The sequence below is a fragment of the Abramis brama genome (genome assembly GCF_963993115.1).
Source record: "Abramis brama genome assembly, chromosome: 23".
Taxonomy (NCBI): Eukaryota; Metazoa; Chordata; class Actinopteri; order Cypriniformes; family Leuciscidae; genus Abramis; species Abramis brama.
The window spans coordinates 15,161,993-15,185,723 of NC_139985.1; the positions used below are offsets into that span (position 1 = coordinate 15,161,993).

A 23,731-nucleotide genomic window follows, 5' to 3' on the forward strand; every position below is an offset into this window, starting at 1 on the left:
CCAAAAGCCATTACAAATAGGCTATGTTTTGTTTCCCACCACCTACGGTACATGGACAACGGCACGATTGTGAATTCTGACTTAAACCCTCAAATCCAAGCAGAGCCAAAGCAAAGCACAATAATGAAGCTTGTCAGCTCCGTCCACTATCCTCAAGCTAACTTTGAACTATGAATCCTATTTTGCATAAGCTTTATGTTCATCTGTTCACACTACACACCGTTCTGATATAGTAAGCTCACCATATGCTTTGACAGGTGACATTTTTGAGCGTCATAAGAGCTGTGTGAGTTAAATGTTTATTTTATGTTGTCTTTTTTATAAAAAAGAGAGACAAAACCAGTGATAAACACAAGCTCTGACTCACTTCACATTTCCTGTACTGCACATATACACACAGAGATAATAAGTAAGCCCGGGGTTATGTCCTCACCCCTCCAAAATGTCAGAGCAAAATAAATACAATAAATGTTCAACAAACTCCAGCGGTCTGAGTGGTTTTACTTATTTCATAAGGATTGTTAGTAAACACGTGTTTCTGCACGACCATGAACCAGAAAGAAATTATGAACAAAAGAACAAGTCAATCTGCTGAACCACTTCGGAATATTTCAAAGAACATGAAAAAAAAGCAAAACAGAGTTATTATTAGAAGAGAACTGCAGTGATTTAACGATAAGAGTCAGATGAAATTGAAGGCTGATGATGTATCGTAACTGTAGAAACTGGAGCGCAGACAGAAACCGGCTGTAGAGAAGTCAGACGGGCCAGAAACTGACACACTGAATTTGTGAATCATGACATCAGACCACACACATTCCCCTGCAGCAGGTTCATCGACATGTGTGGCATTCTTTCACTTTTCTCTTTCCCTCCACTCACTTTAGCTCTCGTACTCTTATTGTAGCACCACATCAAAGCTCGCAAACAACTCTTTATGGTTTAGTCCCTCTCCATACCGGATTTGCAAACTCATTCTTCATCACACCTCCTTCATAATTCACTCCTGCTTATGATTTTAAACTCAACATTGTGCATGACTCAAGGCACCTTATTTATCAGCCTCTACCTCTAAAACAACTTTCCCTTTCAGCTTGTCACCTTTTAATTTCACTTTTATCTCATTGAATAACTCGTTTTAATTGGAAATAGGCCTACATCAGATCACGGAAATAAATTTCATTCATAGCCCATTTAATGTTGATTTGTGTCTTTTCAGCTCATGGATATTGTTAGGATTTCATAACACTGAACTAGTCTAATACTAAAAGGTTTCTCGTATCAAGCTCTTTTTAGTTTATTTGGCATACGGTTTGAAAAGGGCTTCCCCCTAAACTCTTACTAAGAGCTTTCCAAGCTAGATAAACGGAGGATATACATTACAACTGACCTGAAATACCAACAAAGCCATAACTTCCCATAAATGGAAGTTAAACCCAATCCCTGACAAAGGAAAAGCTTTTAGGCCACTAAAAGCCAGACATTACACTCTTAATAACAAGGAATGGCGGTAAAAAAAAAAGGAAAATATCTTGCAAATCGTAAAGGGAAATATCTGCCTGGTCAGCAGAATTGACAGTAGGAAGAGAAGTGCAGTGTGTGATGAAAGGGAGCATGTCACATGTAATCTATCAGCTGTATTCATTCCCACAGTCTCACTTTTCTATTAATTTGAGAAGGAGATTCTGGACTGAATCTGCATAAAACTGAAAACGACTGAGAGAAAAGCAAGATTACACTAAATAGGTATAACACTTTTTCTTAACTTTCATGACGCAACACATTGAAAGCGAAATACTCTGGGAAGCAACAAAATCACAGCCAATCAGAAAGCACAGTAAGCAGAGCAAAGAAGAATGATTTATAACTACAACAATCATGCACTACCGTTCAAAAGTTTGGGATCACTAAGACTTTATATGTAAAATATGACTTTAAAATATTACTGTATTTTTTATCAAATAAATGCAGCCTTGCTGAACATAAGAGGCTTCTTTTAAAATTATTTTAAAAATCTTGCAGACCCCAAACTTTTAAATGGTGGTGTATATAGTTAGGACACAGAGTGAAGTTAAACTTGCACACTGAGTACGAAATTTTCACATGCGTTTTTCGTATTCGTGATTCGGTGGCTCTGAATTGTCAAAACACCATTCAAAATGCTTGCTACGGATGCGAAAAACGCAGAAAATCGAACCTGATCCGAATTTTTTTTATGATGGACGAAAGTTTCGGAGGCAGTGTGCAAGCGTGATTGACAAAACATGAGGTCGTATTTATTTTTTAACGTGCGAAAATTTCGGATGCAAATTTCGGACTCTGTGTGCAAGGGCCTTTAACATTACAGACAATTGTTCATAGTTAATTAACATAAATACTTAATATTAAAAACAGAATTGTAATTTTTGTCTTAAATAACCCATTGATATTCTAGCATGCAACTTGGTATTCACTCACAGCCGGAATGATTTAAAAAGCCCATCTCATGACATTTGTGAACAGAAGATAATATCAATACTGTCTGCTTTAGGAGATCAGCTAGAAGATCATTAGCTCTGAAAACACACTGACATTCCTTCAGCAACGTATTTTGCTCTCCTCCATTCCTCTAGTCTAACTTGTCATTCCTTCAGAGTGATAGTTTTTCCGCTCGCTTTCTCATTCTTTCTCAATCAGGCAGGAAGATAATAGAGATAATACACAGATGATCAAAAAGTAAAAATAATTACATTTCTCTGTCTAGAGGTAACCGTAGCAAGCAAGACATGCACATTTGTGTGTCATTTAAGGTGCTGCTGATGCATATGATGGAGGTTGTATGATGCAACAAGCTCAATGAAACCAAAATCCAAGATGGCAGATTAGATGAGTGAAATATCCATTAAAAACAAACTTAGGGCATGCGCATATATAGGAATGTAAAGTTATCTGTATATTGTGTATGCATATGTATAATATGTATATTTAGTAAATAACTGCAGAATTATAACTTTTGTTAGTTTTCTGTTTGCATAATGAAAATACGGAGGATCTTCAGATTTAATTTCTGTTGAGTTTATCTGTACTCTATATATTTCTCCAATAAAAAAGATAAATAACTTTAAAAAAAAAAAAAAAAGTCACAGAAAATTGTGTCTTCATTTACTCGCTCTTATTGTTCCAAACCTGTATGACTTGAAACAAAAGGAGACTTTTTGTAGCATTTACTTTCAATACATGGTCATTTTTCAAGACATTTTTCTTCTTTTGTTTGTGAAGCTAATAAAGATAAATAATTTTTTTTGATACTGAATACTTTTTAGATCAGATTACCCATTAAGAAACTATGTTATATCATATTGCCTTCATTTTGTGACTAAGTGGAGCTTAATTCACTATGTTAAAAAAACCTGAAATGATCTGATTTCAGGTATCAAGCTCACGCTGCTGTTGGAAGCACAGGTGTGCGGGTAAGAATCCCTCAGTGGGTGGTGACCGTCTCAAGCACACCGTCCCGACTGGAGGGGTGTATATGCCCATCTGGCACTGGCAGGTTCTGATGCCAGTTTGTGCCCACTAATTAGTTGTTTACGGCCCACATTCTAAAATTATACCTTAAAAAAAAAAAAAAAAAAAAAATTCACTTCGTCCTGTTTTTCAGATCCCCATGTGTTCTTGGACTGGCCAGTTGAGAGAAAGAGACAAGAAAACAAAAGTATATAAAAAGACAAAAAAATAAAGACAAAGTGAAGTTAACACGAAACTTTAAATTTAAGAAAGAACAGATAAAGTTAAAGAACCACACAAACAAGAATAACAAGAAAAAAAGATTTTCTCCCACACTTAAGATTATTATAAAAAAATAATTAACATTAGAGACTAAGACATAAAAACATTATTTTCCCCATATTTTACATTATTACAGCTCCTCTCTCCCCAGTCTGGTTGAACGCGTCGTTTTCGATGAAGCCCCTCCTTCCGAAAAACTAAATGTGCTGAGATTGGTTAGCTGGCTCGATGTAAATTGGCAGCGATTAGCGCGTGTTCGGGAAATGCCACGGCCCTTCATAACTGCTAGCTCTACTCAGATGTAAATATTAACAATGCCATCAATTTTAAACCACTTCGAGCCCGATTCAGACCCTGACAATGTTAACGAACAAGAGGATTGTGCAGAACGGATTTCAAGCACAGATTTCACACATTTGTGCATATATTCATACAGAATACAATAAACTCTGCTGTACTGTTGTGGTAAGCTAGTCTCAAAGCATGATGTAGGCCTACTTTTATGCTGATGTTGAGTGTTATTTGGGTCTCAGAGAGAGAGAGAGAGAGAGAGAGAGAGAGAGAGAGAGAGAGAGAGAGAGAGAGAGAGAGAGAGAGAGAGAGAGAGAGAGAGAGAGAGAGAGAGAGAGAGAGAGAGAGAGAGAGAGAGAGAGAGAGAGAGAGAGAGGCAGCGGGAGGAAAAGATTATACAGACAAATAGCTTGAGAAGACACTACTGAGAATGCAGCACATCAATCACACAGCACGCACACCGACAACAGCAGACGCTCTCATACACACGCACAACATGACGAAACACCCAAACACACCAGAAAGAGAATACACTCACTTAACATACACAAAAACCATGATGAAACACCCAAACACACTAGAAAGAGGACAGCATTTGATATGTCAGCAGTGAGACAAAGCACAGCAATGAATGACTTTTCTGTTGAACACAACCTCTTACCATACACACCCATACATACACTTAAACTAGAGCCTGCATGCTGCTTTAAGGGGCATTCCCACTGGGAACCTACAGAGTAGACCAATCCACAACCCCAGTGAATTACAGCGGCAATATCTACTGCCTTCTGCTCAAGGGCCTGACAGCTTAATGATCTCTCCCACTCACGTTTTACACAAACACACACACACTGCATTTCATGCGCACATGTCAATTACACTACACACCACAAAGAGCAATCGTGATGCCATCCCCTCCTCGCTCATAAAGTATCCATTTCCAATAAGCTCTATGACATATGCCCGATAGTAAAAACAAAGAGTCACTCTACTGTTACTGTACACCACAGCACACACACTTAAAAATACATGAGTGACAAGAGCAAAGAAAGAAAGGGTGAAAAGAAAAGAATGGAAAAAGCACAAGAAAACAAATCTTGGCCTGTTTACACCAAGGATAATAACTCTAAAACTATATAAAGATATTATATTAACTATATAACGATAACAATAAATATATAGTTTTAAATATAAAAGAATAGCAGAGTCCACACCACAACTATAATGATAACAGCACAGAAAAAAATATCATTGGAATCACTTTCAGAGTGATTTTTACAGTTTCTAACTTCCATTATTTTTCCAGAGCTTGAGTATTTAAAGTGGAAGATGATAAAACGGCAGCATGAACTAAGAATGAAAAGAACTATATCGTTTGCTTGCGTGGATACTAGGCCTTTCACGTTCGCTTGTGTGGATACTAGCCCTTTCACGCGGTTTAATATTCTATTAATATTCTATTCTAGCTGAATATTCTGTCCTTGATGTGAAGAGGCCTAAAAAAAGCACAAAGAGAAGCAAAACAAGACAAAACCAAGAAACGAAATAGTGAAAGAAGTAAACTGGAAAAGAGAGAAAACTAAAGAACAGGGGGGAAAGAAAAGCAAAGGAAGGCCAAAAGAAATGAAAAAAATGAGAAAAGCGACAGAAAATTAGCAAAAAAGAGGGAAAAAAATAAAAAAGAGGGAAAGAAAGTGCAAAGACAGAACAAAGAGAAAGCACGAAAGAAGGCCCAAGAGAAAGAAAAAGAAAAAAGCGTGCAAGAATGAAAGAGCGAAAGAAAGAAAGAACAAGAGTGAAAGAAAGAAAAGAAAAAAGAAAGAAAGATCAAATTTGCAAGCGAAAGAGGGTATATATGCAAAGCGAGAGAGAGAGAGAGAGAGAGAGAGAGAGAGAGAGAGAGAGAGAGAGAGAGAGAGAGAGAGAGAGAGAGAGAGAGAGAGAGAGAGAGAGACTCATATAATGAGGGGATGGACACATGGGTATCTCCAGGCAGACAGCAGCATGTGACTCATTACAGACAGAGGCTGGAAAAGAGCCTTGTCTTCCTGTTACAAAGTCACCATATGAAAACAAACACAGCTCTAGTGAAGCACAGAACAGATCTAAATGAACTCAGGTCAATAAACACAGACATTTGGGGAAGGAAACCACAGTGGGACAGGTAAACTAAACGTTTCTGCCTCTGGTATTCCAGGAAAAAGCCGCCCAGCGTGGCTCACAACACACACGATGACTGCACATATTTGATTCATGCTTCAGAGAGCCGACAGAGCGGGCGGCAGGGAGACAGACGAGTCCAGTGAAGGGATGAAAAGACAGCACACATCCTGCTGTTGTATCAGAGAGACAAAACACACACCTCCTCCGGTTCTGCTGTCTGCGTTACACTGGCCTACCGGAGGGCATCTGCATCGAGTAAATACTACAACAACATCTAAAGGTCAAAACAGTCTGGCAAACAATGGCTTCATACCTTATAGTAGAAAAATCATTGTGTGTTTGGATGCTAGTTCTTCATTTAAAATGAAATAAAACCCCTACAGAGATGTTCCTGCTTGTCCACAAAACCATCTCGCTCATTAAAAATGTTCTTGGATGGAACTTACAAAGCAAAACTCACAATTAAAAAGCACCACAAATTCATGGCTGGGACATGAGAAAGGAAGTTCAACATAATATAATTTTCTCAGCTCTGCTTTACAATAGGGCTGTGTGTGTTTGAAAGGCATGACATCACACAGTCCACCACTGGATCCACAGCAGCAGTTGCTGCACAAAATGGAAGACGCCTCCAGCGGTGTCCTTTCCAAACCTGCATGTCTTTCAAATTCAATTCAATTTTTGGTTTCAAAACAAGTAAATTGATCTATCCACACATTAAAATACATGCTGTAGTCTATGTATATGCATATATATGTGTGTACAGTATATATACAGTTTATATATCATTTTGATTTACTTTTATATATATATTTTATTTTATTCTAAATAAAAATTATAATTTTTCATAATGTTCTATGTATTATGTGTTAATACATGAGTCATTGTACAACATTGAGAATCGCTTGCCAAGGCTTACTAAAGGAAAGGCTGTTTGACATCAATCAGTGTATGAGTCCATTAAAACCCTCTAGTGGGCCATAAAGCCTCAAATCATGTGACCGATGACTGTCCACTCCTCACATCAATATATGAGCCTCCACTCGGGTGGCTTTACAAAGAAATTGTGCGCTGATGTAATGGTTGTGCCGTTGCCTTTTACCTTCTCCAACCTTCTGGATTCTAGAAGCAGATATGTTCTTCTGTTATATAATCACTTAGGAGAAATTATTAAGAACAAAAAATATATTTATCAGAAATTATGCAGTGTTAATATGCTAATGTCCTGAACCTGCTTCTCCCCCTCTAGAGTATTAACACAAGCCCTCATTAATATTTCAGTGATTTTAAAGGGTTAGTTCACCCAAAAATGAAAATTCTGTCATTAATTAATTAGTTACCCTCATGTCGTTCTAAACCCATAAGACCTTAGTTCATCTTCGGAACACAAATTAAGATATTTGAATTAGGTCATGTATTTTGTGCAAAAAACATCAGGAATTCTATACATTGCCTAGGCATTCTATACAATACCGGGATTTCACACTTTGCCGGTAACATATAAATTATGAAGCGACAAGGATACTTTTTGTGCAGACACTGAACCAGGAAGTGCTGCATTGTTTACACTACGTCAACAGCGTAGGAAGTGGAAGAGAAGAGATAGTTGAATAAAGTCGTTATTTTGAGGGGGGTTTGCACACAAAAAGTATTCTCGTCGCTTCATAACTTTAAATGTTGAATCACTGTAGTCACATGGCCTATTTTAACGATATCTTTACTACCTTTCTGGGCCAGAATCTGACATGGTCATCTAACCCACAAAGATCTACATATGGTGTAATAGATTGTGCAGCAACGGATATGTTGAATTGAAGCTGTCATTATGACACTTAAACAAAAAAGGTTTGCTTCCTGAACCTACTTGCACCTGTTAACAGGTGGAATGAAGATGTGTGTTGGTTTCACCCCAACCTGTCTGACAGGTCCCGCCCAGAGAGCAGGTGTGTTACATACACAGTCAGTCCACAGTTTGCTGGTGGAACAGTTTTGTAATCTCTGGTATTCAGGCTTGAATGTACAGTAGTGCTGGTCAGAGCCAGTGCAACGTCACAATCTACTCCATTACCTCCATTTGAGGCTTAAGATTAAAGGATGAGCCAGTGGAATTCAGTGGTTTATATTTAAATGTTTAAGTACAACATCTTAGCAAAGTGTATCTGCTTCAAAATCATTTTGTAGAGTGCCGCTTCCAGTACAAGATATGTGAACTATTAAGCACAAGAGACAAAGCAAGGACAGAAAACCAGAGATAACATCAGAAGAGACTGGTCAGACGAGATTCCTGAAGTTCCTGAAGCGCAAACAGAGGGCATGGAGACGCATAAACATCCGACAGAACATTCTAGAGCTCTTTTACCGTGTGTTACGCAAACAGGTGAAGTTTCTGGCACTGGATATTTTAGTCAGCAATTTCTCATTTATTTGCTTTAAGAAGCCAAACTTCCTCCTCAGAATCAGGTGTCAACTCAAAGAAATAAACTACACTAAGATTTTTCCAGAAACAAAGTCTAGGACACAGCAAAAAGTGAAGAGGAAAACATATGACAAACACAAAAAGGTAGGAAGTAATGGAATCAGGAAATGATACTGAGGAAGTGACATTGGTCAGGGCTAAACAGCAGAAAGGGCTCATCATGTTGTCTTTGACTGGAATTAAAACTTTCCCAGCATCTGTGTTTCACAAGCGCTGCAGTATCTGAGTCAGCAAACAGTATTAAATTGATTGCAGCTTATGCCAAACATTTTCCCCACCTCAGCTCTTGAACTTTAGTCAGGGTGTATTTCAGCAAAGTACTAACAAATTGACTTACAATACCATCAGAGACTTAGTTATAGCCCTTTAAATATCTAAAAGCCTCTACATTATTCATTATGCTCTATGTATGGATTTTTACATTTTTGCACATCAAAAATTTATCTACAGTTATTTATGAGTTGCAGAACAATATTACAGAAAAAAATGTGTCTGTATATATATTATTAAATTTATATCAAATGTGCGTCTGTGTGTGTTTGTGCATGTCTGTGTATATGTACATATACACACATTATATATATACACAGTAGGCCTATATACGTGTATGAATATACACTCACCTAAAGGATTATTAGGAACACCATACTAATACTGTGTTTGACCCCCTTTCGCCTTCAGAACTGCCTTAATTCTACGTGGCATTGATTCAACAAGGTGCTGAAAGCATTCTTTAGAAATGTTGGCCCATATTGATAGGATAGCATCTGCAGTTGATGGAGATTTGTGGGATGCACATCCAGGGCACGAAGCTCCCGTTCCACCACATCCCAAAGATGCTCTATTGGGTTGAGATCTGGTGACTGTGGGGGCCATTTTAGTACAGTGAACTCATTGTCATGTTCAAGAAACCAATTTGAAATGATTCGAGCTTTGTGACATGGTGCATTATCCTGCTGGAAGTAGCCATCAGAGGATGGGTACATGGTGGTCATAAAGGGATGGACATGGTCAGAAACAATGCTCAGGTAGGCTGTGGCATTTAAACGATGCCCAATTGGCACTAAGGGGCCTAAAATGTGCCAAGAAAACATCCCCCACACCATTACACCACCACCACCAGCCTGCACAGTGGTAACAAGGCATGATGGATCCATGTTCTCATTCTGTTTACGCCAAATTCTGACTCTACCATCTGAATGTCTCAACAGAAATCGAGACTCATCAGACCAGGCAACATTTTTCCAGTCTTCAACTGTCAAATTTTGGTGAGCTTGTGCAAATTGTAGCCTCTTTTTCCTATTTGTAGTGGAGATGAGTGGTACCCGGTGGGGTCTTCTGCTGTTGTAGCCCATCCGCCTCAAGGTTGTGCGTGTTGTGGCTTCACAAATGCTTTGCTGCATACCTCGGTTGTAACGAGTGGTTATTTCAGTCAAAGTTGCTCTTCTATCAGCTTGAATCAGTCGGCCCATTCTCCTCTGACCTCTAGCATCAACAAGGCATTTTCGCCCACAGGACTGCCGCATACTGGATGTTTTTCCCTTTTCACACCATTCTTTGTAAACCCTAGAAATGGTTGTGCGTGAAAATCCCAGTAACTGAGCAGATTGTGAAATACTCAGACCGGCCCGTCTGGCACCAACAACCATGCCACGCTCAAAATTGCTTAAATCACCTTTCTTTCCCATTCTGACATTCAGTTTGGACTTCAGGAGATTGTCTTGACCAGGACCACACCCCTAAATGCATTGAAGCAACTGCCATGTGATTGGTTGATTAGATAATTGCATTAATGAGAAATTGAACAGGTGTTCCTAATAATCCTTTAGGTGAGTGTGTGTGTGTGTGTGTGTGTGTGTGTGTGTGTGTGTGTGTGTGTGTGTGTGTGTGTGTGTGTGTGTGTGTGTGTGTATAAATATATAATTATTTAATTATAAATATATATTTAATTATTATTAACATTTAATTATATACACACACACATATATTATGTGAACAAACTTTTGTTAGATGCGATTATTCACGATTAATTGATTTGACAACACTAATATTTATTGATTATTAGCGCTATTTAAGGGACAGGAAATTATAGGAGAGACCAATAATGGGATTTGGACACAACGCAGGCCAGACTCAAATCAGAATTTCTCATATGAGCACCAAAGCTCAACGTGACCCGGATTTATAGTAAAATTAAATCCAGTCCACCTAGCCTACATGTCTTTGGACTGTGTGGGGAAAGAAAACGCAAACTCCCCACAGAATGATACTAAGGATACTCCTTAATGATACTAATTATAGTAATAAACAACTAGGCCAGAGCTCCAACAGAGAATGATATTTTTACACATATGCGGCAGGACTCAAACCTAAATTTCCCATGTGCGCACCAAGGCTCAACGTGACTGGAGCACATGTGGCTAACCACTAGGCTCCAACAGAGGCCTTCCTTAATGTACGAACAGATGAGGTAATGCGTGAAACTGGATGTTTACTGACACACTAAAAATAGGATCCCAGTGTGCAAGAGCGGATGGAGGGATAAAGTTAAATGAAAAAGGAGAATATGCGATGGGGACAGAGAAAATGAAGCGCTGAAAAGAAAGAGTGAAGGAGAGATGCTGCAGTCTGCACTTTTCAAATGAGGACAATGCGCTCCACAGAGACATCTAATTGCAATACCTGGCAACAGGACTTATTCAATTAGGTAATGTAGGAAAGAGTCTGCGTGTGTATATGAGCCCACCGATGAGATGAGGTCAATGTAAACTTTTCCAAACAAAACATGCTGAGAGAGGGTAAAATATAAGCAGCAGAAAGCCTTCATAAAATGAAAATATAGTTTACTCAAAAATGAATATTCTATCATTTCTTGCTCATGTCGTTCCAAAACAGTATGCAGTTACCTTTTCCCTTACAATGACATACAATACAGTTCATAACGATCACCTCTGTGAAGCTCTAAAGTGGACAAAAAAAAAAACATAACTATAAATGTCAAGTGTTCTGAAATTATACGATAACTTATGAGAAACAGACCAGAATTGCATGGCTGAATCAATCGGATATGTGAACTAGTTCATAGGAAGAAGCACTTACCCAGCTGATTAGTAAAAAGGTCAAATGTCAGCTGTTAAAAAAAAAATTACACATTTTGAAAGTCATGTCTCAAAACCTATTTTGAGAATGACCTCTAAAGGATCTGAGAAATGTGCAAATGTGAGAAAGAACTACTCAGATTCTCCTCCCTAATCCGAGTGACTCCTAAGAATCAGAATTTGTCTCCGTCTTTGTAATTGACCTAAGAAGAAAAAAACTTCAAAGTCTGAACTTTTTTTTCCACCACAAAAAAGCGACAGATGGAGAGAATTGGTTCGTCATGCCTCTTCCTCCCTTCCTCTCAGAGGTGCTGAAGACAACTTTGTTTTCTTTCCATCTGTAATGAAGGAGAAGAGGTCTAAAGCATGACGCTAAAGAGGAAAAAACCTTCCTAAATGAAAAACAGACAGAGTAAAAACACCAACTGCACCGCAAGGCAACTTTAGCCCTTTAGCTTAGCATAAATTATTCCCGCCCAACTATTCACAGAGAGCAAAAGAGGTGCAGATTCAAAAAATGGCTACCAGACTCCAGGAATGGCCTCCTTTAAAGCTGTCGGTGCAATTACAGGGCATGCCAGTAAATCAGTGCCATACAGCCTAATTTAAACTGACGCTGCTATATTAAAGGGTTAAGAATAGCATCAAACGTTAAATGCACCACCCTCGTCTTCACGCTTTTCTGCCATGAAGTTTGAGGAAGAGAGATGAATAAAGTAGAAGTGAGAACGCAGAAGGACTGGTGGTACAATAATATTTGAAGCAATTTTGAGTTTTCGTTCGACATTAAGGCTTGTACATCGGCCTGATTATGTTTGCGCTGATATTTGTTTCAGTGCGCTGATATTTATTTATTTGTTTGTTTATCGTTTATATTCATGTCCTACATTTTAAGAATATATAATAAAAAAAGTATCTAATCAGAATTTAGCATCAGAATTATCAATTTTATTACATTAGATTAACATTTTGATTCTTTGTTTTAAAAAAAAACCTTGCCAAACATGTTTATTTTTTAGAAATAATATAATTTTTTAGTTTGCAGCTCCAAAATAAAAGTTTTATTTTTATTTATTTTAATAAAAGCAGCTCCTAAGTTCCAAAATAAAATATTTATTTCACCAGAATATCCTAAATGGTTATGGTTACTTAAATTATAAACAACTGCATTGTGATATATCCCGGTCACATAGTATAAAATTACTCACGCCAAGGCTTAAAATTAAATTAAAATTAAATGAACACAGATAAGATATGACAATATCCAGGACCAATGAGTGTATGAGTAGATGACAAAGAAGAGAGAGAAATTACCCTGCTGACTTACTGCAGGCAGAATATGATGGATCTCAACAGACAATGTGTGCATGTGTGCGTGCGTGTGAGCGCGTGCCTCTGACCCTGTCAATTGGGACGGCGCTGTGCTCACGCGGTCACATAAACGCCACTCAAATCACAACACCATGACTTCAGTTACCATGGCGAGAGAGACAGCCAGAAGCACAACGGAAGAGCATGTAAAGTCTAATTAATGAAGATGAACAGTGAAAGAAAGCAATTAAAAGGGTGTTGATAAGAGGTACAATGTCTCTTTCTCACACTTACACAGCAATAAAAGACACAAACAAGGAAAATACTGCACAGAATCCAACCCAATAAATTAGTACAAGATTGCACACATCCCTAATTTCATTGAAAAACAAAAATGGGGATAATGACAGATGCCCTGTACAGTGGCTGTCAGGAAAAATCCTAATGTAAACATATGGCAGCCTCACCTCCACAGCTGCGTTCTGTCAAACAGACACACACACACACCCCTCCTCCGTCCCACCATAAACATGCTAACAAAAGGCATCAGGACGGTTTAGACAATCGACACGCTCCAGTCATTACATTCGGCACCACAAGTGTTTCGAATCACGCTGGAAATGTAGCAGATGTAGGTTTTCGCAATTCAAACTGAAGATCTGATTTGTTTAGAAATCAAGAACGGCGTGTTACTGTGTGAGAAATGAATTAAAAACATTACTGACAAGAAGCCATCACAGCTAAATTTCTTTGATTTGATAACTGAAATCTGCTGAAAAGGTTATTTATATCGGAGGCGGAATGTTCTGGGAGGGTTTGTTCTTCCTTCTGTAAATACTAACACATGGTTATTATATTCAATAGCTTGATGTGTTTTCCCTTCCGAAAGTGGGATGCATCCTTCCACGGGTGGGTGTGTGTGCGGTTGGGTTGGTGTTTATGTGCCTCCTGTTGAAACATCAGTCTCTGTCTCCGAACCAAACTCCTTTTCAAGCAAGTTTTTAATTTTTTTTAGTTAACAATAACACTGCCAGACACAGCAGTTCCTAATTTTGAGAATAGTATACTGATTGTACGAAGCTAAAGGGAGCTTTTGAAATCTATATGACATTCATGTGCATCAAGACACACTATTCTGATGGACCCTGTGGAGATATTTTGATATATTTTGGGAATGTCTATAGAAAATCAGAGAACAAAACTTAATGCATACATGTAGGTTGCATTAATTTACATTTGAAATCTCTGGAATTAAGCATTTTGGAAGAAAACGTACTTGAAAAGAGCAGGAGCAAAGTGATTAGCTCATGCATGGCTCTCTTACATGAAAAGCACAATAAAAGAACGCACCAAAGAAGGATCCATGGGCAGCCGCCGACCATATCGGACACCGGAGTGGCACAGTGTGTTGTCTGTCTGCTATTGTTGACAACAAAAGCCTGTCTAAATCCTCTTGAACTAGTCTGACCCCCTCCGAACTCTCTGCGAGACACCCCATACTCTTTTTCTTGCCGTCTCTCTTTCAGTAATAAGGCCGTACGAGAAGAGGCGGAGAAAGAAAAGGCCTCTTCTTTAATGAGATCTGTGTATTCAGACCCCTGGGCTTTGGCTGAACAGAACCGTGCTGTAAAAACACATCGTGCTGGACACACACAGCAACCTCTCCAGAGACCCTGGGATGATGAAGCATAATCCAACTGAATATAACAGGGTATTCGTTTAAAAGTTCCAGTACACATTTCTTTATAGTACAGACAATCAAATCTAACAGAGTTTCAGTAGCCATATGGCTTGTATGCTATAAGCAATGTGCACTGCAGAAATACTTATTGTAAAAAGCAATAGCATTCTCCCAATACTCCAAACAATGGCAGTTTCTAAAGAATTAATAAGAAATAATAAACTTTACATTTGAGCCGGACAAAGAAAATGAAGCGGGTGAGTGTTCATGAACCACAAAACGGTAATTGGTGACTTCTGGGATATAGGGAATGATTGACTATTCACACCAGGTCAGGACTATCCCGAGGTTAAGTTCATTTTAGTGCCTGTGTGAGAGACTGCTCTGAAAATCATCAAGAAAAGAGGGCAACGAAAGCAGAGCCGTGGCTATGCATGGCTGATCAGAACATCTGATGTGCGCAAGTATGTTTCTGCAACGTTTCTCCCTGCAGGAGAAACTATCAAATCGTGCTTCCCTGCACTAACCATAGTCTCTTGCAGACGTCACTTAAAATAATATTATCTGAAGGATATATTCTCCAGGTTTTCTCCAACTGTCAGCGATGTCCAAGTCTGTAGTGTGTGATTTCAAAGCAGGGTTGGGAATCAATGCAATAACAAATGTTTTCCAAACATTGTGTATTCTTTCTTCCTCAAAATTAGAAAAAGAAACGTTCGTCGAATCAGAATCATTCATTTCTTATAATTCCCATCTTTAAACAAGAGTTTCATTTGTCATAATGATTGCAAGATAGGCCAGATTTCTGCTATAAACAGGGGTGCACATAACTTTTTTGGTCTGGTTCTCAATGGAGCACTTTCAGAATCTGGAGCAGAGATTCTGCTTGTTACTCTCACTTTACGCGGCACACTTATCCTACAAGCTGTCGTCATCACTTTCTGCTCTCCAAACTATCTTATTCTCTCGAACATGGTAGATGATGATGAAGTTTTTTTTTTCTTACATTAACGACACAGACAACAGCTGAAATATTAGGCTGTTGTCACTTTAAGACCAAATGCACGGACCGAATACTGACACACATCCGGTTTCTTTCTCAACTGATCACTTATGACATAACCGGGAGAATACTTGCCGAGACGGGTATTTTGACATAATTTTGTGTGTATGTGTATGTGTCCGTTCAAGCCCAAAGCAAACAGGACCAGAGATGGAGAAAAATCCTACTCCAGTAGCCTAACTAAACTTTTGAAACTTTTGATTCCCAGATTAACAACTGACAGATCAGAATTTATTCAGCCATCCAGCAAAAGAGTAATGTTCTAACAGCCATCACTCACCACAAGCTTATTCAGAAATCACATCTTTCACTTTCTTTCAGTTCTTGTCTGACTAGGAGATCTTCGCTGGCCGAAGAGAGACCGACTGTGACAATTAAGTGCCTAACTAATGGAAAATTGGAGCAAAAAAAAAAAAAAAAAAAAAAAAACCTTTCATAAGCACTAACCAAACTTGCATGGCTTGATGGATGCCTTGACCGTGACGTTGTGAAACATGCGGGGCAGCATCACTGACTGAAAGTTGACAAAAGCTTTAAGAGGATTGCAATGATTGCTTTAACAATAAACAAAAGTTCTATTTAAGCTCAGATTAAACTGAAAGAAAAAACAACATCCTAACATAGAGAAAGGGACCAGATAACATAAGAATGAGAGGAAAAAAAGATATCAGATTTCATAGGTTTTAAGTTGTTTTGAATCAGCATGTTTGAGTATGTAAATGTGATATCTTGAGAAATGTGACAGGCAAAACAAAGACGAAAGAGTTTTATCTAAGAACCACCCCAAGCTTTCCCAAGAAACCTCTATTGAGACAGGTAAGCTGTTGACACATCACTGAGCACACACCAGCCCCAAGTATCTGACATTCTGCTGAATGTTTGCTCATCTCTTTGGTAACCGGGGCTTTAGATGAATGGAAGAAATCACTATGACCTCCAACACTCACACACACGTACAACAGAAAAAAACGTAGGTAGTGTCACATGTGAAATGTAAAGATATAAAGATACAGATGTGAGAAAAAAAAACATCACAAATGTGAGATAACAGTCAATTGCAAGATATAAAGAAATAAAGTTAACTATGAAAGAAGTTAACTACAAAAAAAAAACTACACTGCATTACAGAATTAAAGAGTCACAATTATTGTAATATTGTAAAATGTAAAGTCACATATCAAAAAATAAAATATTCGTTTTAAATGTGAAAAAAATTAAGTAGGCATTGTGCAATATAATGTCACAAATGTGCGATTAAAGTCAAAATTGAACGAAACTGTTAGAATTGCATGAAATAAAGTGAAAGTCACAATTAACAACACAATTTGCTTCATGTCATGCATCACACAATGAGTGACTTTTCAAACAGCAAGCAAGAAAGCAACAGTTTTGTGAGTCTGAGAGCAGAGGGGGAGATCTCAACACCTCACCTCACATGAGTATGTGTCCCCTTGTAAAAATTTTTTTAAATAGCTCTCTGATACTGATACAGTAAAATCCAATTTGATCTGTGAATAAGAAATTCTTTACGGCATCCTCCACAGGTCAGTCACAAGACCCCATTAGCCCAGTTGGACTGAAGTTTTCCCTGTGGATACATCTTGAGAGAGGAAAAGCACTTTTACCCTGGAATTGTCCTCCTGTACAAACACTAGTGTAACCAATTCCACTTACTAACTTATATTATAAAAAATGTTAATGATTGAGTGAGAAGGCGGCCAAGCCCCTGTTGATTTATATAAGGACTTGTTTTAACAGGCTTATCAATGATATCGGCATCAAGGTCAATGAACTTAACCGACCACATTGCACAAAAAAAAAGACACTCGGTCATAAAGATTTGTGCTCCACAACATCAAGAAAAGCAGTCCTTTCCTACCCAAGCATGGTGTACAACTCCTTGTCCAGGGTCTTGTTATCTCTATAAGAAACACAAAAACACCTTCCTGAGTTCCTATTCACAGTTCCTCAATAGTGGCACGATCTGAACTACATCAGAACTGTTTCAGTTGTGTTTGATCAGGTATCCAGGAAGGTAGATCCCAGGAACAGGATTAGGCAACCCTGCCTTAATCGTAATGTACACAAATTGCTGTTGCATAACCATAGGTGGATGCACAAACGTGCGGTTGAGATCATTTGGTTATTCATTCACTCCTTTATTGTCCCTTCCTCTTTTTGAGGCACTGAAAGAATGGCTAGCTTTCCTTATTGTTTTGAGTTGTTCCGGCTCACCGACTGCGATAGGAAGCAGAGTGGGTTCCTCTCTTTCTCCTGAAGAACACAGATGTTTAAACTGAACTCAGGAAAAGGAAATAAACACTTCCACATGAAATCTACCCACTGAGGCCTCCACCCCTCCCTTCAGCTAATTTACACTGCCGTAAATCCATCAGCCGGCCATATAAAATCCTACAATATGTATATATGAAATGGAATTGTGTTTGATATATGTGAAAAGCATCAGGACTGATATTTGACTGTGTAAACAATAAAAACGGATGCGGAACGTAAGGGCACAGCCTCGACAGCCTGATGTGATCCAGATACTGAATAACTTCATGCTGGTAACCCCTTGACCACTGGCTTAATGGCATTTCACAGTCCCCTTTCTAATGGTTCAGGGTAGATTAGCATGATCCATGTGCAAACTGAGGCTGTGAACATGCTAAATACATTACACGCACACATGCGTTTTCTCCCCAGGCACTGCCTAATCCAGCTCGATGTCAAATCCCACACAGAAGCACCCAGACAGAGGGATGTAGAGCAGTGTGTCATTCTCCCCTTCAGATCTAGGATCAGCATTTGTTTACAATGAGCACAGACATGGGAGAAATCTGATACAGGATAAATTGTCCTACTGTGAAATGCATCATGATAACAAGTCAACGGTCCATCTGGAGTCTGGACGGACATTGTATGCACACATTTACAGCACGACAAAAAAATTGCCATGTAAGAGTTTTCACAAAAAAATAGAAAGAGAAAAATCTTTTGATTTGAAAATATCATTTAAAACACATAGCCTATTATTATAAATGTACTATTTGTATTCATGTTTGTTTCATATGGCCTGAAAAATGATAATACTATTTTCAGTTTGAAATTACTCTAAAAATGTCATGTGGTATAACCATCAAAAAGTTATATAGTTTTCCTTGAAACTTGAACACATGTACACATCTTAATCCATATATTCTAGGGATGCACGATATCGGTCTATATCTGCATCATATCGGTATCGTACGATATATGTTCATTTTTAATGTTATCGTTATCGATCCGTTAAGAAAATTTGGCCGATAATACCGATATATTAAAGCCGATAAATAATGGATTACTTCCTTCAGCTGAGACGCTTCAGATGAGCACTGTTTGCCACTTCAAAAAAAAGAAAAATACAGTTAAGCGCAACATGTGCAGTAACAACCTGAACTAACCTTGCCTTGTAACTTTAATTTGGCGGACAAAACCGTTTCAAATATTTTAATTCAGAATACCAAAACACGCCCATCATAGAAGAGATCTATTCAAGTCATTGTATATACAAATTGCATTTCATGTCATTAGTGGCATAACTTTGTTTTAAAAAGTGGGTGGGACAGGTGGGGGAGGGGGGGTAACTCAATGCTAAATCATAAAACAGATGTATGTACAATAACATTACATTACGATGTCCAGCAATCGATTTAAATAGTACAGTGATTGGGTTTAATTAGTCGTTTAATGAGGCCTATTATATGTTGATCCGACTATTTTAAGCGTGTAATTAAATGGTCCAGGGGCAGAATTTTCGCCCAGCGTGTCAGAAGTTCTCGGTTCTAACCGCACTCATATATATAAGAACCCATATATATAATCGAGAAATATATATATATATATATTTTTTTTTTTTTTTTTTTTTTTTTTTTTTTTTTCTCGATTATGTTTTTCAGTGGTTGTATATCAAGCATGGACACGTTTGTGTGCATTTTGTTTTGTAATTTAACCGGAACGAATAGAGAGTCTCTCCACAACGGATTGAAGCGCGCGTCCGAGTGAAGACAAACAAACACAGTATCCGCGCCACTGATCACAGCGGCAACGAGCACTTTGATCACTTGATTTCAAAAACAACACATTTCAGCGCTAGATCGCCTCTTATTTGACAAATGAATGAAATTAATGCTCTGGTAGTTAACTGGAGATGTTTTGTTCATTTGTATTGGTACATTCGTGCCGCGAGATGTTTCAAAAGTGGTGGGGACAATATCGACCTTAGCAAAAAGTGGTGGGGACATGTCCAAACCCGTCCCACCCGCAAATTACGCCTATGCATGTCATTGATTGACCCATGAATCTTTTTACATTTTCCCCACTTTAAGATGTCCATAACTGCCATCCCATGTAACTTTCAGCTCAACTCCACTGAGTCGCTGACATGTTCTCAGCTGAAGAGGCTTGTTCCATCAATCAATACAACAGCGTTGAAAGGTATTGCTATTACATATTACCTCCAGAGAGAGCTGCCGGGGCACAGACCGAGGTGAGGTCACCACAGGACTGAGAGTCTTAATGTAAAAATCAATGAAGATTAATGAGCAAATTTGTTGAGCGCTGCATTAACTGTGCCGAAGGTTATAGATGGGCTGTGTGCTCGTGATTAGACACTGTATATAATAATGTCCCACACAAATGAACACGGCCACGTGAAGACCCACAGGTGCTTACATGAACAAGAGTCTTGGTCCACAAGAAAAGCACTTCAAGCTCAGCTTAATGCATTTCATATCAATTATTCATCCTACAAGTCTGAAGAATGGGAGAGTTTGAGATCATCAGCTTGTTTAGACAAAAAAAAAATGACTTTTTCACAAACTCACAGAAACACAGATGGCATTTGTTGCCAAAAACATTTTCATAATTAAGGCTGGATACAACAAAGAATTCCCAGACAGCATGATAGATTATAAACAGTGAAACTCAACACCAGAATGTATATGAGGAGAATGTGTATGAGAGAGAGTGAGAGAGAGAGCTGGAGCCTGGCCCAGTGGTGCTCTGGGAATGCAGTCCGAGTTGATTGGCTGGTTTCCTGATATTGTCTGAAGTCATTTGGTGAAATAGGCAGAAGCATAACTCAAACCATGTGATGAGGCAGAGCCCTGTGGGGAGTCACCACCGCTTCAGCACAATAGACAGTCTGTAGTGCCTTTACCTGGGAATCACGGTTCACTCATCAACTCCTCATAAAGGAGTCAAGTGAAAAAAATAACGAATTGGCTTAGAAATGTGAAGAACTGCATCACATGTGATTTTTTTAATGAGTCGTGCTTTAAACGTATCAAAGCTACAAAGGGTGTTCAGCATTATCTGGCCTTCTGTGAAATGGATTTTGTCAAGTTACACTTATTGCAACTTAAACTGGGGCAAAAAGTTTCACCATGCTTAAGAATAGAGATTCGTTCATTCTGAAGTGAGAAATGCATTAGGCTACATAAAGTCGAAAACAAAGATGAAAATGAATGTGCAAAATGCATAAATGCAATGGCATAAATAAATAAATAAATAAAAACACTTCTACTACTAATGCTGCTGTAGCTCAGGGCTTTCATAAGGGAGGAATGTAAAAAATTGGACTTGGCCAGTGAATTTTAGCAACAACTAAGATATATTATGTAGTTATTATAATTGTTGCAGTGTAGTTATTTAGTATAGTTTCAAAAAAGAAATAAACCCATTGGTTATTGGAAAGCAATTCGTTGATTGGTTGATTCCTTGATGATTTGTTTACAGGAAATGCATCACATGGAAAAAAACAAAAGTGAGATCAAAGCACTCTTCTTACCTTGCCTCACAGTTTTCAACCTAATAGGTCCCTTGCAGTTCTTGATCACTGTCAGCACATCATATAGAGGCAATCCAGAGACAGAGAGCGTCTCCACTTCCAGAACTAATTCCCCCTCGGACACTTTCCCATTTCTGTACTGTACGGCATTCCCGTTAACGTGTCCGATATAGGCGAACTCCCCATTCTCCGCACCGCCGAGCAGCTGCACGTTCAGCTCGCCACGGGCGTCCTTAGAAACCGTGCACTCGTTAACTTTGGTGGTCCAGTGATTCTTTTTCTGTACCACTTTGGACATGATGAATCAATAAAATCCGTCCAGAAACAGGTGGTTCCGCTGACAGACGAGAAAACGAAATAGTTTCATAGAATGAAATATCCCTCGCACGCGCGGTAAAGTTTCTTTTCCGTTCCCTCGGTCATGAATGCAGCTTCCTCGCAGCCCCCCCAAAAAAAAAGAAAGAAAAAACAAAATCAAGCCATTGTCCGGCTGTTCACTAAATTAAATTCCCGGTCCGACCGCTTCCCTAATTAGCCTGTATTGTTTTCCTCATCTTCTTAACATCCTTCCCCCTTTAATCCTCTTGGTTGCGCTCATCTGCTTGTGTTTTAATTTCATAAACCTCTTTAACTACACTTCTTTAAGTCTTACGCTTAGTTTAATATATTCTAAAACACTTCTAAGTACAATTCCCGCAGCTTTCCTTGGTACACAGACTGTGTTGGTGAGCGTTTCCTCCTAGTTCACGGCTCCTTTAAACAGGTACAGCGTTGACGTCTGTTGTCATACATTTCTCCTGTCCTGTTCTGCCTGCTCGCGACTAGGGATGGAGCGAGCGTAACGTGCGTGCATGCGCACTATTTCCCTTCGGACTCTTGAAGGGAATCCTCTCTGCGCCCGTCACCAGGTCCTAAAGCCCGTCTAAGAAAATATAAATATATATTTACGAACCTATGCCGATTTCTGTAAACTCTTGATTAAATGTCTTTCACATTATAAATCGTAGAAGTGCCGGCAATAAATAAATACAAGCATCAACATTTATAAATAATCGCACCTGGACTGTATTCAAGGCTATAATCAGCAGCATATAAAACTGGTTAATGAGATGAATTGATAACATCTCCAGAGTCCAGAATCAAAGTACTGGGCCTTAGCCATAAATCATGAAAGATTTTCAAACGTAGTTTTGTCTTTGTTATGTTTAAGACTTGCTGTTTATAAAGACAGGAATTGTTTCCTTACTCTTGCACAACATGTTTTGTCGGTTTTCCCAAAGTGTCGGTTTGTGTAGAAATTGAATGGTTCATCTCATAAATCCTTTTAATCAGGTTCAACCTGCCTATCATGTCTATTGTACTGAAATAATCTATCTATCTATCTATCTATCTATCTATCTATCTATCTATCTATCTATCTATCTATCTATCTATCTATCTATCTATCTATCTATCTATCTATCTATCTATCTATAGGCATATATATATATATATATATATATATATATATATATATATATATATATATATATACATACATACATACATACATAGGCTACATATACATATACTGTATATGATCAATAAGTTTATGACAACTTATGTTTTTACATTTCTTTAATTCTAATTTCTTTTCTTTAATTCAACTTATGTTTTTACATTTCTTTTAAAATGAGTTAAGCAATTTTCTACTTTTTTATGTTATACAACATTCAACTCATTTGTTTAAGTCAGTTTAATGTAATATAAGTTGAAATTACTTAAACAACCAATTGTAGGCTACTATGTACTAAAAATAACACGTAATAGTATCATAACTCACAAACATATTAATAAATCACAATTAAATCACAATCACAATTAATCATAAGATTTTTAGAACATTGACACTCTTGTAACACAAATAGTAATTTGATTTTACCAGATGTAACAGTAAGAGCAGTCAATTTTACCAAATTATTATTGGATTTAAGATTTTCACTGGAATTACTGTAAATTTGCTGTATCCAGTAGCCTAGGTAACAATATTATTTATAATATATATTTACAA

General features: G+C 38.1%; 1 protein-coding gene across 13 annotated transcripts in view; it reads right to left on the reverse strand.

Moving 5' to 3' along the window:
- Positions 1 to 22,515, reverse strand: part of magi1b (membrane associated guanylate kinase, WW and PDZ domain containing 1b) — a 132,830-nt gene extending 110,315 nt beyond the window's left edge. For 11 of the 13 annotated variants that reach the window (XM_084101119.1, XM_084101117.1, XM_084101114.1 and 8 more), the window contains exon 1: positions 21,682 to 22,490. In XM_084101119.1, coding sequence (XP_083957245.1) covers positions 21,682 to 21,979 — 298 coding nt within the window. In that variant the 5' untranslated portion in view covers positions 21,980 to 22,490. Of the gene's footprint in view, positions 1 to 17,730; positions 17,860 to 21,681 lie in introns of those variants that run through there. The other 2 variants (XM_084101105.1, XM_084101109.1) reach the window with 2 other exon arrangements.
- Between the last annotated feature and the right edge of the window lie 1,216 nt (positions 22,516 to 23,731).